The sequence below is a fragment of the Branchiostoma lanceolatum genome, chromosome 4, assembly GCF_035083965.1.
Source record: "Branchiostoma lanceolatum isolate klBraLanc5 chromosome 4, klBraLanc5.hap2, whole genome shotgun sequence".
NCBI lineage: Eukaryota > Metazoa > Chordata > Leptocardii > Amphioxiformes > Branchiostomatidae > Branchiostoma > Branchiostoma lanceolatum.
The window spans coordinates 14,810,884-14,823,123 of NC_089725.1; the positions used below are offsets into that span (position 1 = coordinate 14,810,884).

Genomic DNA, 12,240 nt, shown 5'->3' on the forward strand with positions numbered 1-12,240 from the left:
ATCATTAAATATGACAAAAATATACATATAAATTTCTTAATATGTTTTTGTTTAGCTATATTTGTGGTTAAAATGAGCTCTTTTATAAAGGCAAGGATTTAGGTACGATGGCCTAAGGATAAGTTTGACCTCAGTTGACCTCCCATCTGCTGAGGACATGTGGGAAACAGAAACTTCTGGTGGAGCTTCAGAGGTTTCAATGTTTTCCCAAATATTAAGGGTAAGAAACGAGTTTTTTTTTCTCAATATTTGTGCTTTCATTTGGTGATGACAACAAGACGCATTACTAGTTTACAACCTATTGTGTTTCTTTTAATCGTAGGCATACTGCTACAGTCATTCAAATGCACGTTCATTCATGATCATGACATATTAGATGTTATTCAACTTCTTATGTCGTTTTGTCGAATTCTCAACAGTGACAATTGTTTATATGTCTATTGATAACAATTCTAAACAGTGTAATACTAGTTGTCAATAACCTTGGTATTTGTTGACAAATTGTTATGCTTTTAGCAACTTTGGAATCTTGACAATGTACCATTGTAACATAATTTTCAGCAGTGAAAAGTTGACTACTAAGGGGAAATCAAGAAGAAAGAAACAAGATGTCAGCATTCCGTTCAACCCTTGTGCTGAGGACAGGACTATGTCTCAGAAAAGCCGCTGCCACAAGAACATTATCTACATGTTTCCAAGGGTTTCCCCCTGGGATGAAGTCAGAAAATTCAATGGAAAACTCTGGTGTCGTCTTAAGAAAAACACCTTGCAGTTGTAACTCATCATTAAGACTGCTCGGCTCGGGATACTCACTTGGATCACACAGAAGTCATTTTCCAAGAATACACTGTACTAGAGGATATGCTAAAAAGGTGAGGAACGTTGTGTTGTTCCTGTTGTCGTTTGTATGTTAGTATTTCATACCCGGTAAACCACCTCATGGCATATCACACCAGGTTTGTGCTGAAGAGTGCAAGCTACATATCCGGACAGATTTATTTGATCCACTCACACCAGGAAGGACCCCGTCTCTTTTCGATAAGTGTGGTGGGTTCCTCTATGTGCTCGAGGTGTGTCTCTTCTCAAACACAGGACCTCCATTTAACGTCCTATCAAAGGGACGTTGCTAACTGAAGCTAGGTTCACATTTTCAAATTCATGTAAAGTGCCCTTCCCAAGGGTACAGTGTCAGGGGACCCCAGATTCGAACACAGGACCTCTGGGTTCTGGGCACTATGCCACCATGACGCCATTAATTGTCTGTTGTTTTGTATGTTTTAACAATAAAAATGTATACACCAACGATGCACCCATTTTTCCCCAGGCTAAGGCTGAACGTGTTCCCGCTCGCTCGGCTGATAAGAAGGTTCGTAAGCAGCAGGTGTCGACCAAAAGTCACATGACCGTCAGGGAGCTGGCACAGGCCATGGGCAAAACTGAAGGTCAGTTTCACCTGTCAATCATGAAGAAGCAGTATTCCATTTTAAGGGTTATGAAAGGGTGGACGTGGTGATGTAGTGGTCTACTCGTCATGTATAACTTCCTTATTTTTTTCCAATATTCCAATTTTGGACATAACAATATCTTTTGTTTCACCGTTGTATTAGATCACATTTATGAGTGTCTGTTGGACCGAGATGACATAGACGACCTGGAATCTAAAACAGGTGAGGGTATACAGATGTATTCTACTTAACCTTCCAGCTGAGGACACCTGCTGTGGCCATTACAAAATTGGCACATGAAAACATCTCTAGTACAGAGAAGGTTAGATAGTGTTTTTTTTGTACATTTTACAAAGTACACGGCAAGGACACTTACGTAGATGTAAGGAATATGACACTCCTTTGTCATTTTGGAGTTTTCATGTAGCATATGTCATTATGTGTGAAGTGAGTTTGAAAAATTGAATTTTTTCAAGTTGGCAGTTCTTGCAATTACCTTTATCTGTTATGCCTTTCATTGCATAATTATGATTATTTTGACCATGGACCTACATGTAAAACTACTGCAAAATGACGATTGTCACTGCCATCAATGTAAGTGAATTTATTCGTATTCCTATATTCACCTAAAAGATAAAGATAATTTAGTAAAAGTTTTCATTGTTATTTGCAGTTCTTGACACAGTGACCATCAGGGAAGTTGTGAAGATATCAGGGATGGTGGCTGTACCGATGAAGGAACATGAAGAAAAAAAGAAAGAAGTTAAAGATGCAGTTAGAAGGTAATATGATATAGGGCTAATTGTAACAGAAGCTTCTAAAATAAAAGTAGATATAGTACAAACAAAGACAAGAGCTTAAAAACTTTGTCAGTATCGGTTGGTGTGCCTTGATTTACATGTAGATTATGCCTCCTTGATTCCTCTCGCGAAGTAGTACTGGTCAGTGTCTAGTGACTTACAAAGTAGGTATTGAATCTTTGTTTAATTGTGTCATATTCACACTTGTGTCTTTGCATTACAAATGTTCCTCCTCAGACCTCCACCTGACCCCTCCGTCCTGGTCAGACGTCCACCCGTAGTGACCATCATGGGGCACGTTGACCACGGCAAGACCACCCTACTGGACAGCCTGAGGAAGTCTGACATAGCGGCCGGGGAGGCTGGAGGCATCACACAACATATAGGGGCCTTTTCAGGTAGGGCACTGATCAATTGAAAACCTCTCTCTCTCTGTCTCTTTCTTCCTCTCCCAATATCATATGTGTGTTGGGCTCTTTTACATGCAGAGGTTTGATGCCTGAGACTTCCCTCTTGATGGAGCTACTGACTGTACATCACCATCCAAAAAATCAAAGTGTTCAATAATCCACTTAATATTATTGACTTTTTAGGATAGTGTTTTTAATAAGTCTAGAAATTGTTAGGCCTGGAATGTCTTTTTTTGTTTAGCTACTGACAGTAACGCTTTGTTCTTACAGTTGAACTCCCCACGGGGGAGCGAATCACATTCCTGGACACCCCCGGCCACGCTGCTTTCTCGGCGCTCAGAGCCCGTGGCGCGCTTGTGACGGACATCGTGGTCCTGGTGGTGGCTGCTGACGACGGAGTGATGGAACAAACTCTGGAGTCCATAAAACATGCCAAGGCTGCTAACGGTAAAAAACTGGGTTTACTCTACCTTGTCTTGAGTATACATGTACAATCAAATAAGTCATGTATTTTGAATACCTGTTGTACTTAATGAATCATGTTTGTGCATCATAAAGATTGCCTAAACATTTTATCTGTTGTGTATATAGCATTAGGCCACTACGATTTATTTCCTTGGTTCTCTGATATTTATGCCATGGTAGAAAGTAAGCGAGAGGGCAAAATGAAAACTTAGGACTGAGAGGAAAATGTGACTGTATCCATTCCCTAAACTTTTGTGTACCAGGGCATAAACCTGGCCCTCCGATTCTGTTTTCATGTTCTTCCAGTTATATTCCTAATCAAGTTCAGTTCAGTTCAACCTCTTTTACAGGTGACACACGTGACTCCACAAGTACCTGTCGCACATGACAGATCGAAGTTCCTCATTAAGGCCAACATCCTCTTTGATTACTTTCTTTAGGGTCAACAATGGGCGACCACGCCTACGCCTTTCATTCGGTTTCCAGAGGAGAACCATACCCGCCATTTCCTCGTCTCTGACATGGCCAGCCAGAGACAACAATCAAAGAATCATCAAATTAAACTGGTGTTGCCTTACCGTTTTTAATCTTGTAAACTGAAAAACTGATTTAAGGCTTAATATATAACAATGTTGTGAACAGTGTTGATGAAGTGTGAATAAATACTGTATTGTTTATGTCCCTTTCCACAGTTCCTATCATTGTTGCCATCAACAAGTGTGACAAGAAGAATGCTGACCCTGTAAGATGTATTTTATTTGTATACAGTACTTCTTCATGAGACATATCATAATCATAACAGACAAGATGACAATTTTTTTCCATTCTTACTAATGTCATCTTTGATAACACAAGCACAAAAGTGGTATGTTACATGTACACCATGTATAACAGTGTACTGGCTACATATTGTGTAATTCGGGTTTAGTAGAACACTTTTCTATGTTTCTTTATGTTACACAATCATGTTACCACTGAGTGTCAGGTAGCACTCAGGGTCAAAAATCGGCGTTTCATACGTCGGTTTCATACGCGGATAAAATTCATACGCGTATGAAACTGCCGTTGCGTACCAAATCCTGGCGGCGCGGTGGGTGGCTGGCAGAATTTTGTACGTCTGTTCGGTGGGCAGTTTGTTACGCGGCCGGGAAAATTTGGTACGTTCGCTCGGCGGACCGGGAAAATTTGGTACGTTCGCTTGGCGTACATTTTGTACGTCTGTTCGGTGGGCAGTTTGTTACGCGGCCGGGAAAATTTGGTACGTTCGCTCGGCGGACCGGGAAAATTTGGTACGTTCGCTTGGCGTACATTTTGTACGTCTGTTCGGTGGGCAGTTTGTTACGCGGCCGGGAAAATTTGGTACGTTCGCTCGGCGGACCGGGAAAATTTGGTACGTTCGCTTGGCGTACATTTTGTACGTCTGTTCGGTGGGCAGTTTGTTACGCGGCCGGGAAAATTTGGTACGTTCGCTCGGCGTAGCCTGGTTTCAGCCAAGCCCCGTGTCCGCCCGCCGCCTGTAACGGCTATCCACCCACGGAGGGTAGGGGAGAGAAACCCCCGGACAGCTGGAGTTTGCGTTATACAGACTACGCTCGGCGGACCGGGAAAATTTGGTACGTTCGCTTGGCGTACATTTTGTACGTCTGTTGCAACGCGTTTCAAATTGTCCCGCGGCCGGTATAGGTCCGGCCCGTCCGCCGCCAAGCACGATTGTCCGTCATTTTGCCATCGATCGCGAAAGAAAAATTGCCTGACGTATTATTTGACATTCACCGCAACGCGTTTCAAATTTTCCGGCGGCCGGTATAGGTCCGCCGCCAAGCACGACTGTCTGTCATTTTGCCATCGCGAACGAAAATTGCCTGACGTATGAAATTCACCGCAACGCGTTTTAAATTTTCCGGCGGCCGGTAAAGGTCCGCCAACAAGCACGATTGTCCGCAAATTGCCATCGCGAACGAAAATTCACCGCAACGCGTTTCAAATTTTCCGGCGGCCGGTATAGGTCCGGCCCGTCCGTCGCCAAGCACGACTGTCCGTCATTTTGCCATCGCGAACGAAAATTGCATGACGTATGAAATTCACCGCAACGCGTTTCAAATTGTCCCGCGGCCGGTATAGGTCCGCCGCCAAGCACGATTGTCCGTCATTTTGCCATCGCGAACGAAAATTGCCTGACGTATAAAAAATTCACCGCAACGCGTTTAAAATTTTCCGGCGGGCGGTATAGGTCCGCCAACAAGCACGATTGCCATCGCGAACGAAAATTCACCGCAACGCGTTTCAAATTTTCCGGCGGCCGGTATAGGTCCGACAGTCCGCCGCCAAGCACGACTGTCCGTCATTTTGCCATCGCGAACGAAAATCGTGCTTGGCGGCGGACTGTCGGACCTATACCGGCCGCCGGAAAATTTGAAACGCGTTGCGGTGAATTTTCGTTCGCGATGGCAATCGTGCTTGTTGGCGGACCTATACCGGCCGCCGGAAAATTTAAAACGCGTTGCGGTGAATTTTTTATACGTCAGGCAATTTTCGTTCGCGATGGCAAAATGACGGACAATCGTGCTTGGCGGCGGACCTATACCGGCCGCGGGACAATTTGAAACGCGTTGCGGTGAATTTCATACGTCATGCAATTGTCCGTCATTTTGCCATCGATCGCGAACGAAAACTGCCTGACGTATTATATGACATTCACCGCAACGCGTTTCAAATTTTCCGCCGGCCGGTATAGGTCCGCCGCCAAGCACGACTGTCCGTCATTTTGCCATCGCGAACGAAAATTGTCTGACGTATGAAATTCACCGAAACGCGTTTCAAATTGCGCCGCGGTCGTATGAACGCACGTACGAATTTTCCCGGCCGCGTAACAAACTGCCCACCGAGGAGGCGTACGAAATTCTGCGGGCCGAAGTGGCGACGTGTACTAATATCGCTCACCGCGCCGCCCACAATTTGGTACGCTACGTCAGTTTCATACGCGTATGAATTTCATACGCGTATGAAACTGACGTATGAAACCGTGGTTTTGGGGTCAGAATGCTAGCTCCTGAGTGTGTCATATGAACAGTTTTACTGTAACCTTTACCTTAGATACATTGAACAATGTTAAGTCTATTACAGGAGGTTGTGATGAGAGAATTGCTGAGCCATGGGATGGAGCTAGAGGACTTTGGTGGTGACGTGCAATCAGTCAATGTTTCCGCTCTCAAGGTTGTTAAAGCTTTTACCTCATAATTTTGGTAAAAGATAAATTGAAAGTTGTATTTGACTTTTTATAAGATGCAAGCATATGTTATGATAATGATTTCATAGCTTTCCTGAAGCATAAAGATTAATTCATTTGTAGACTTTTAACTTTCATGATTCCACCGGGTACCCTAAGACCCCCACAGAAAGAAATAGTGAATTCAAAGAGATCTCCTGATGCAGCATCAGTAATCCCAGAGGATTGCACACTTCAGATATCCAGGTGTTCAAGACATTCTTTTTTAAACTGTCGGTGTTTGGGTACCTATAGCTCAGGGAATTATGAAAGTTGACATAATACTACATGTTTGTATCCATACATTTCCTTAATTTGTCAAATGTCTAGGGCCAAGGCTTGACTGAGCTGGCAGAGGCCATAGTGACCCAAGCAGAGGTCATGGAGGTCAAAGGCGACAACAAAGGCCCTGTTGAGGCCACGGTCATCGAATCTCGCACTGACAAGGGCAAAGGGTAGGTATGGGGTAAATAAGTCATCTACCGGTAGTTTAGAAAATAGAATTGAATAGTTTGTCTGATCATCATAATTGTAATATTATGATATTTCTCAGCTACCCATGCATACATGTATAGGAAGAATGGAAAAGATTTTGTTTTATTATTTTTTATTATTCTGGATGTAAAACCAAATCGTGAGTCTGTGAGAGATTGTATCAGTAAACAAGTACTCATCTATCAGGTAAAACATTTATGTTAAATGCTGCTGGTTGGCTCACAATGCAAATCATTTTCCCCCTTTGAAACCCAGTATAATCATGTTTGGCTAAATGATATTTCCAGGCCAGTAGCGACTGTTGTGGTTCAGAGAGGAACCTTACGGAGAGGGTGCTATCTGGTGGCTGGCACAGCCTGGGCTAAGGTAACCGTTTTGTAGCCATTGATTTATATCTATAATCCACATGCCATTTCATTTTTTTTGGTCTCACAGCATAGTTTTGCAATTGTAGGGGGTAGATAGAAAAATCGCCATGATTAAAGAACAATAAAGCTACATTATGTAGGAAACATAGTTCTGCAGTCATTTGCATTTCCCAAAGAGCCATGTTCCGATGTCTCGTGACAGGTGCGAGCCATGTTTGGTGAGACAGGTCAGCAGGTGAAAGAAGCCCCGCCCAGCACACCTGTCGAGGTGATCGGTTGGAAGGACCTCCCTTCTTCTGGAGACCTCATATTGGAAGTGGAAACAGAGGTAAGGCAGCTTCAGATGAAAAAAATACTTTCATCTTGCTCAAAAACGTTTACTGTGGAAGAGACCTCATAGGGCTAAGTTTCAAGCAGATGTAGAAAAACCTGATTTTTGTGCAGCAGTCTTTCTCATGAACTGAAATGGCAAAATTAAATCAGGAAACTGTACTAGTCATGTAGATCTTCTTGTGTATAGATATGTATCTGACTAGTGTATTCTCCTGCTGACTTTACATTATATTCATATCTCTGTTTAGTCCCGAGCCCATGAGGTTGTAGGCTGGAGACAAGAGCAGAAGAAGGAACAGAAGCTGGCAGAAGACCAGGTGGAGATCAGTAGGAAGATGAAGGAGCACGAGCAGCAGTACCAGGCCGTACGGGAGGCCACCAAGGACCTGAGGAGATGGCAGCAGAAGAAGGTCAAGTACGAGGAGTTCAAGCCCACACCTGGCAGCGAGAAGGCAAAGAGTACTGAGCCTGAACTCAACATTGTCATCAGAGGTACATTATGAATATAGATAGTGAATAGATACTGAGTTCACTTTTTCAACATTAAAAAAAAAAGAAGATTTATAGATAACGTTAACTGCATGATTTTTGTAACTTTTCCTACAAATAAATTAGACTTTTTCTACAGCATTGAGAAAAAAAGTGACATTCCTGAAGGTTTAGGTAAATGCAGCTGTCCTTTACTTTGTATTTACTCAATGACTAGAGGCACACAAGGAGACTTGCTCATAAATGGAAGAAAAAGCAACATTGTTAGCTAATTTTTAGACTCAAATTACAATAGTGTAAGTGTGGAATGCTCTTTGTATTTGCATGCAAGTTCATCTTATTGTTTGAATTTGTAAGTGGAACTTTGGAATGCACTCAATGTCACATACTTACCACCAATCATACTGATAGCATGCCTAGTGCTGTAATTCAAAGGCCAAATACATGTACAGTTCAATGACATCTAGCTTGTTTGCCTGTACCTTGTATTGTCCAGGAGATGTGTTTGGCTCCATAGAGGCGATCATGGACACCCTAGCCTCCTATGACTGCGAGGAAGACTGCAAGTTGAAGGTCATCCACTCGGATGTTGGCGCCATCACAGAGTCTGATGTAGAAATGGCTGCTGCCTTTGATGGTGAGATTAACTTTATGAAACTGTGTCCAGAAAATGTCCTTAACCTGGTACAATTATACTGTACCCGTGAGGGTTTGCGGATTCGATGGGGTGGTCTACAGGGGTGGGCTAGTGGGGTGGGCTACCTCAGCATCTACCCTTTCTGGGCCTCAAGGCTATGCATGGGGGTTTAGCATCGAATGGAAAAGATGGGTCACTGTGGGTGTGTGGGTGGGCAGGAAGGAATGCAACTGATCATATTGCTTTGGGGATGCTACATTGGGGGGTGGAGGTTGGCAATGAGCATACATTTACATCATGCAGGAGTTTGTTATCCCCAGTTTTAGATTTTTAAACATGGAGGGCCATGTTCCCTGTTCCTTTACTGCTCAGTCAGGCCAACATGACAGTAAAGCATTGTGGCTACACGAAAGAAATGAGCAACAAAAGCAACACTATACATTATACAAACACACACACTTACAACATTCCAACCCACGCTCATGCACACTGACACACATAACCACAAATACATTGTACATTGTATACAAGCACATGCATTCAGGTACATTCCAGTCTAAATGTGAGACATATGTTTTGAATTCTGTCAAACAAAGGCTCTCTCATTCCCTAGCTGCCCTATCCAACTTCCAGTTTATTTCCCCTTGTACCTCTTCCCTTACATCCTATTGTATACTGAGTACTTAGAAGTTTCTTTATGAAAAATGGCTTTTCTACCAGTCTTGGTGGAGTTCATTGCTGTCACCTACCCCCCCCCCCCCTGCCATATGATCAGCTGTTGCCTTCCCTCTAGCCCACCCACAGCTTGACCCAGTTCCTCTTCAAGGAAATTCCATAAGAGGCCAAACCCCCATACATAGCCTTGAGGCTCAGAAAGGGTAGATGCTGAGGTAGCCCACCCCACTAGCCCACCCCTGTAGACCACCCCTTCGAATCCGCAAACCCGTACCCGTGAATAGTGTCCTTGGGTTGTTAAATCACTGGCCGTCCCAAATGTGACTGAGAGCCCGCGAACTGAGGGGGGATACATGCTCAGTCACGTTTGGCATTCTTCCCACTGCAATGACACCTAGCAGCTGCAGTGGGAAGTAGTATTTCCCTGAGGATGGTGGCAGATGGTCCGACAAAATGTCAGCGTGTGCAAAACATGTTGTGTGAAGAACTCTGAGTCTAGATCTCTCTGTTTTCATGTTGATCTTCTAGTTGAACAATTAATTTTTCTTTAGTCTTAGAAGCAAGAAATTAGGCTTCAAAAGATCTACTGTATTTTCTTCCTGGTGATCCCACAGGTTTGGTGTATGGCTTCAACACCAGGGTACCTAAGGACGTTGCTAAACTAGCTGAACAGAAAAATGTTCCCATCAAGATGCACAAGATCATCTACAGACTGTTTGAAGACCTGAAGGAGGAACTGTCTGCAAAACTACCCACAAAGGAGGAACTGGACATCAAAGGTGCTCAGCTTTTACAGTCCTTTGTTGATTATATTCAACCATTTTAAGCATTATGCAATGAACAAACTAGTAGAAGTTTGTACCAAGTATGCACCCTTCTGTTGTTAGAGAACATCAAATTCTACTGATCATACTTCCAGTTCTTGATTCCTGATCATACTATTCATATGTTCCTTCAATGACATCACAGAAGCAAACATTATGATACATATGTATCTTGCAATTGTATGTAATTACAGTGATCATGCACTGAACTGTGGTCCCAGATTTTCATTTGATGGGAGAAAAGTAAACCTCAAGTTTCTAATTTGTTTTGAACGTATCTGCTGACTTTGAGTGTGAGTTATATCTCTCATTCCTCATGCAATGTAATTCAACAAAACCTAATCCAAAAACCTGGCATTAGCAATGTTTTGTTTTTTCCATCTGGTAAACAACAGACTTAATCAATGTTAGATGGTTTGGGACTTTTCAATTCGATCTAATTACCATGAATATTCACAAGACGTAATACAAATAACCAGCATCACTGTAGTTGGAGCCAGCCCCTCTCAGAGTGCGCCATGTTGTGATCATTCTGGTGTTCCAGGTTCAGCTAACGTACTGCAGGTGTTTGAGGTGACAGTGGGGAAGAAGAAGGTTCCAGTGGCAGGGTGCAGAGTGACTCAGGGTGAGATGGACAAGAGGAGGGACGCACTACTGGTCAGGAATGGGGAAATCATATTCAGAGGTCTGTACACTGTCTTATATATTAAGCTTTTCTAGATTAAGAAATCCACATAAAACTCATATTTCTTCTGGAATCATCCAATCCACTCATCATCAAAAACGTGCGCCTTTTCATTTTCCATTTCTTTCAAAGAAGAAGTATTGCAGATATAGAAACTTATTGTAGACTAGCAACGTAGTTTAATTTTCGTCGCTTGTATCACATGTATGCTTTGTTTCACTTTAAGTTTGTGAATCGTCATTAATTGTTATCAACTTGCAATTAGCCTACAGGCATGAATTTGCAATTAACTTATTAATCATTATACAGTATTATCATATAGCCACCAATGACAAACCTCCAGTCCTATTGGTTCTGTAGCCGTAAAGTCATAAGCATTGGGTTAATGAAGGAGAAAGCTGTGTAGCCAATCTCATGATCATCCAAAAGTGCACACTTGTATTGTAAGGAATGCACAATGTGTCATTTTGAATGGCTATATGATAATAACATTACTGACTGTTAATAACTTTCACTAAAAAATCAATGCTGCTGATTTGCTTGCTACTCCAGGATTACAAAAACTTGGCCCATCTTTCAGGCGTTTTGCTATATTCTTTATTTTCATGCGCATTAATTTATTTCTTGCCCAGGCCCTGTGTCCTCCCTGAAGCATCTGAAGGATGATGTGTGGACAGTGAAACAGGAGATGGAGTGTGGGATAGCTCTGCACAAGTGTCCGGACATCAAGCATGGAGACGTCATACAGAGCTTCGAGGTCAACGAGCTTCCTCAGACAATAGACTGGAACCCAGGCTTTTAGGCAAAAAAGATGTTCATGAAAAAGCTATAATCAGATGATTCCATGATAATTATTATTTCCTGATGCGTGGAAAGTAAAGATTGTGTATCAGTCAATACCATAATCAACTTTAGGTACATTGTACATTTAACTTGTAATTCGACAAAGAAGTAAAGATATGCGAAAAATCTCTGTTCAATTCTTGTGTTTTTGCTGTGTCAGCTGTGTATGTATTGTCATATTCTTGAGAGTTGTATGAACTGTGCACAGATTATATCAACTTGAAGTTAATTATGAAGTCCTTACTATGTGAAAACAATGCAATATTGATGTTACAATAATGACAGTATCCTGCAGATACTACTACAATAATGACAGTATCCTGCAGATACTACTACTATCCATCACCAAGGCTCCTAAGATGGCCTAGCCAAGAAATTAGTATCCTTCCCGTTTTCAGCTCGTCTGCTTCAATGGTCACTCTCCCATGCAAAAAGTGATCATAGGAGCAGATGAACTTTATAGTCAGTGACAAAGTCAACTGTCAACAATGACTGGACACCGTTTA

The 12,240-nt window shown here is 42.5% G+C and overlaps 1 protein-coding gene across 1 annotated transcript; it reads left to right on the forward strand.

Annotated features, from left to right (window-relative positions):
* Positions 1 to 110: 110 nt before the first annotated feature.
* LOC136432806 (translation initiation factor IF-2, mitochondrial-like) lies at positions 111 to 11,963 on the forward strand. The gene is made up of 17 exons (XM_066424312.1): positions 111 to 220; positions 562 to 872; positions 1,325 to 1,442; positions 1,608 to 1,667; positions 2,119 to 2,227; positions 2,483 to 2,643; positions 2,926 to 3,102; positions 3,813 to 3,862; positions 6,244 to 6,333; positions 6,716 to 6,840; positions 7,168 to 7,246; positions 7,451 to 7,576; positions 7,830 to 8,073; positions 8,567 to 8,707; positions 9,997 to 10,161; positions 10,751 to 10,891; positions 11,524 to 11,963. Exons 2-17 carry the CDS (start codon positions 609 to 611, stop codon positions 11,691 to 11,693), a joined length of 2,220 nt encoding a protein of 739 aa, XP_066280409.1. The 5' UTR covers positions 111 to 220; positions 562 to 608; the 3' UTR covers positions 11,694 to 11,963.
* Positions 11,964 to 12,240: the final 277 nt, after the last annotated feature.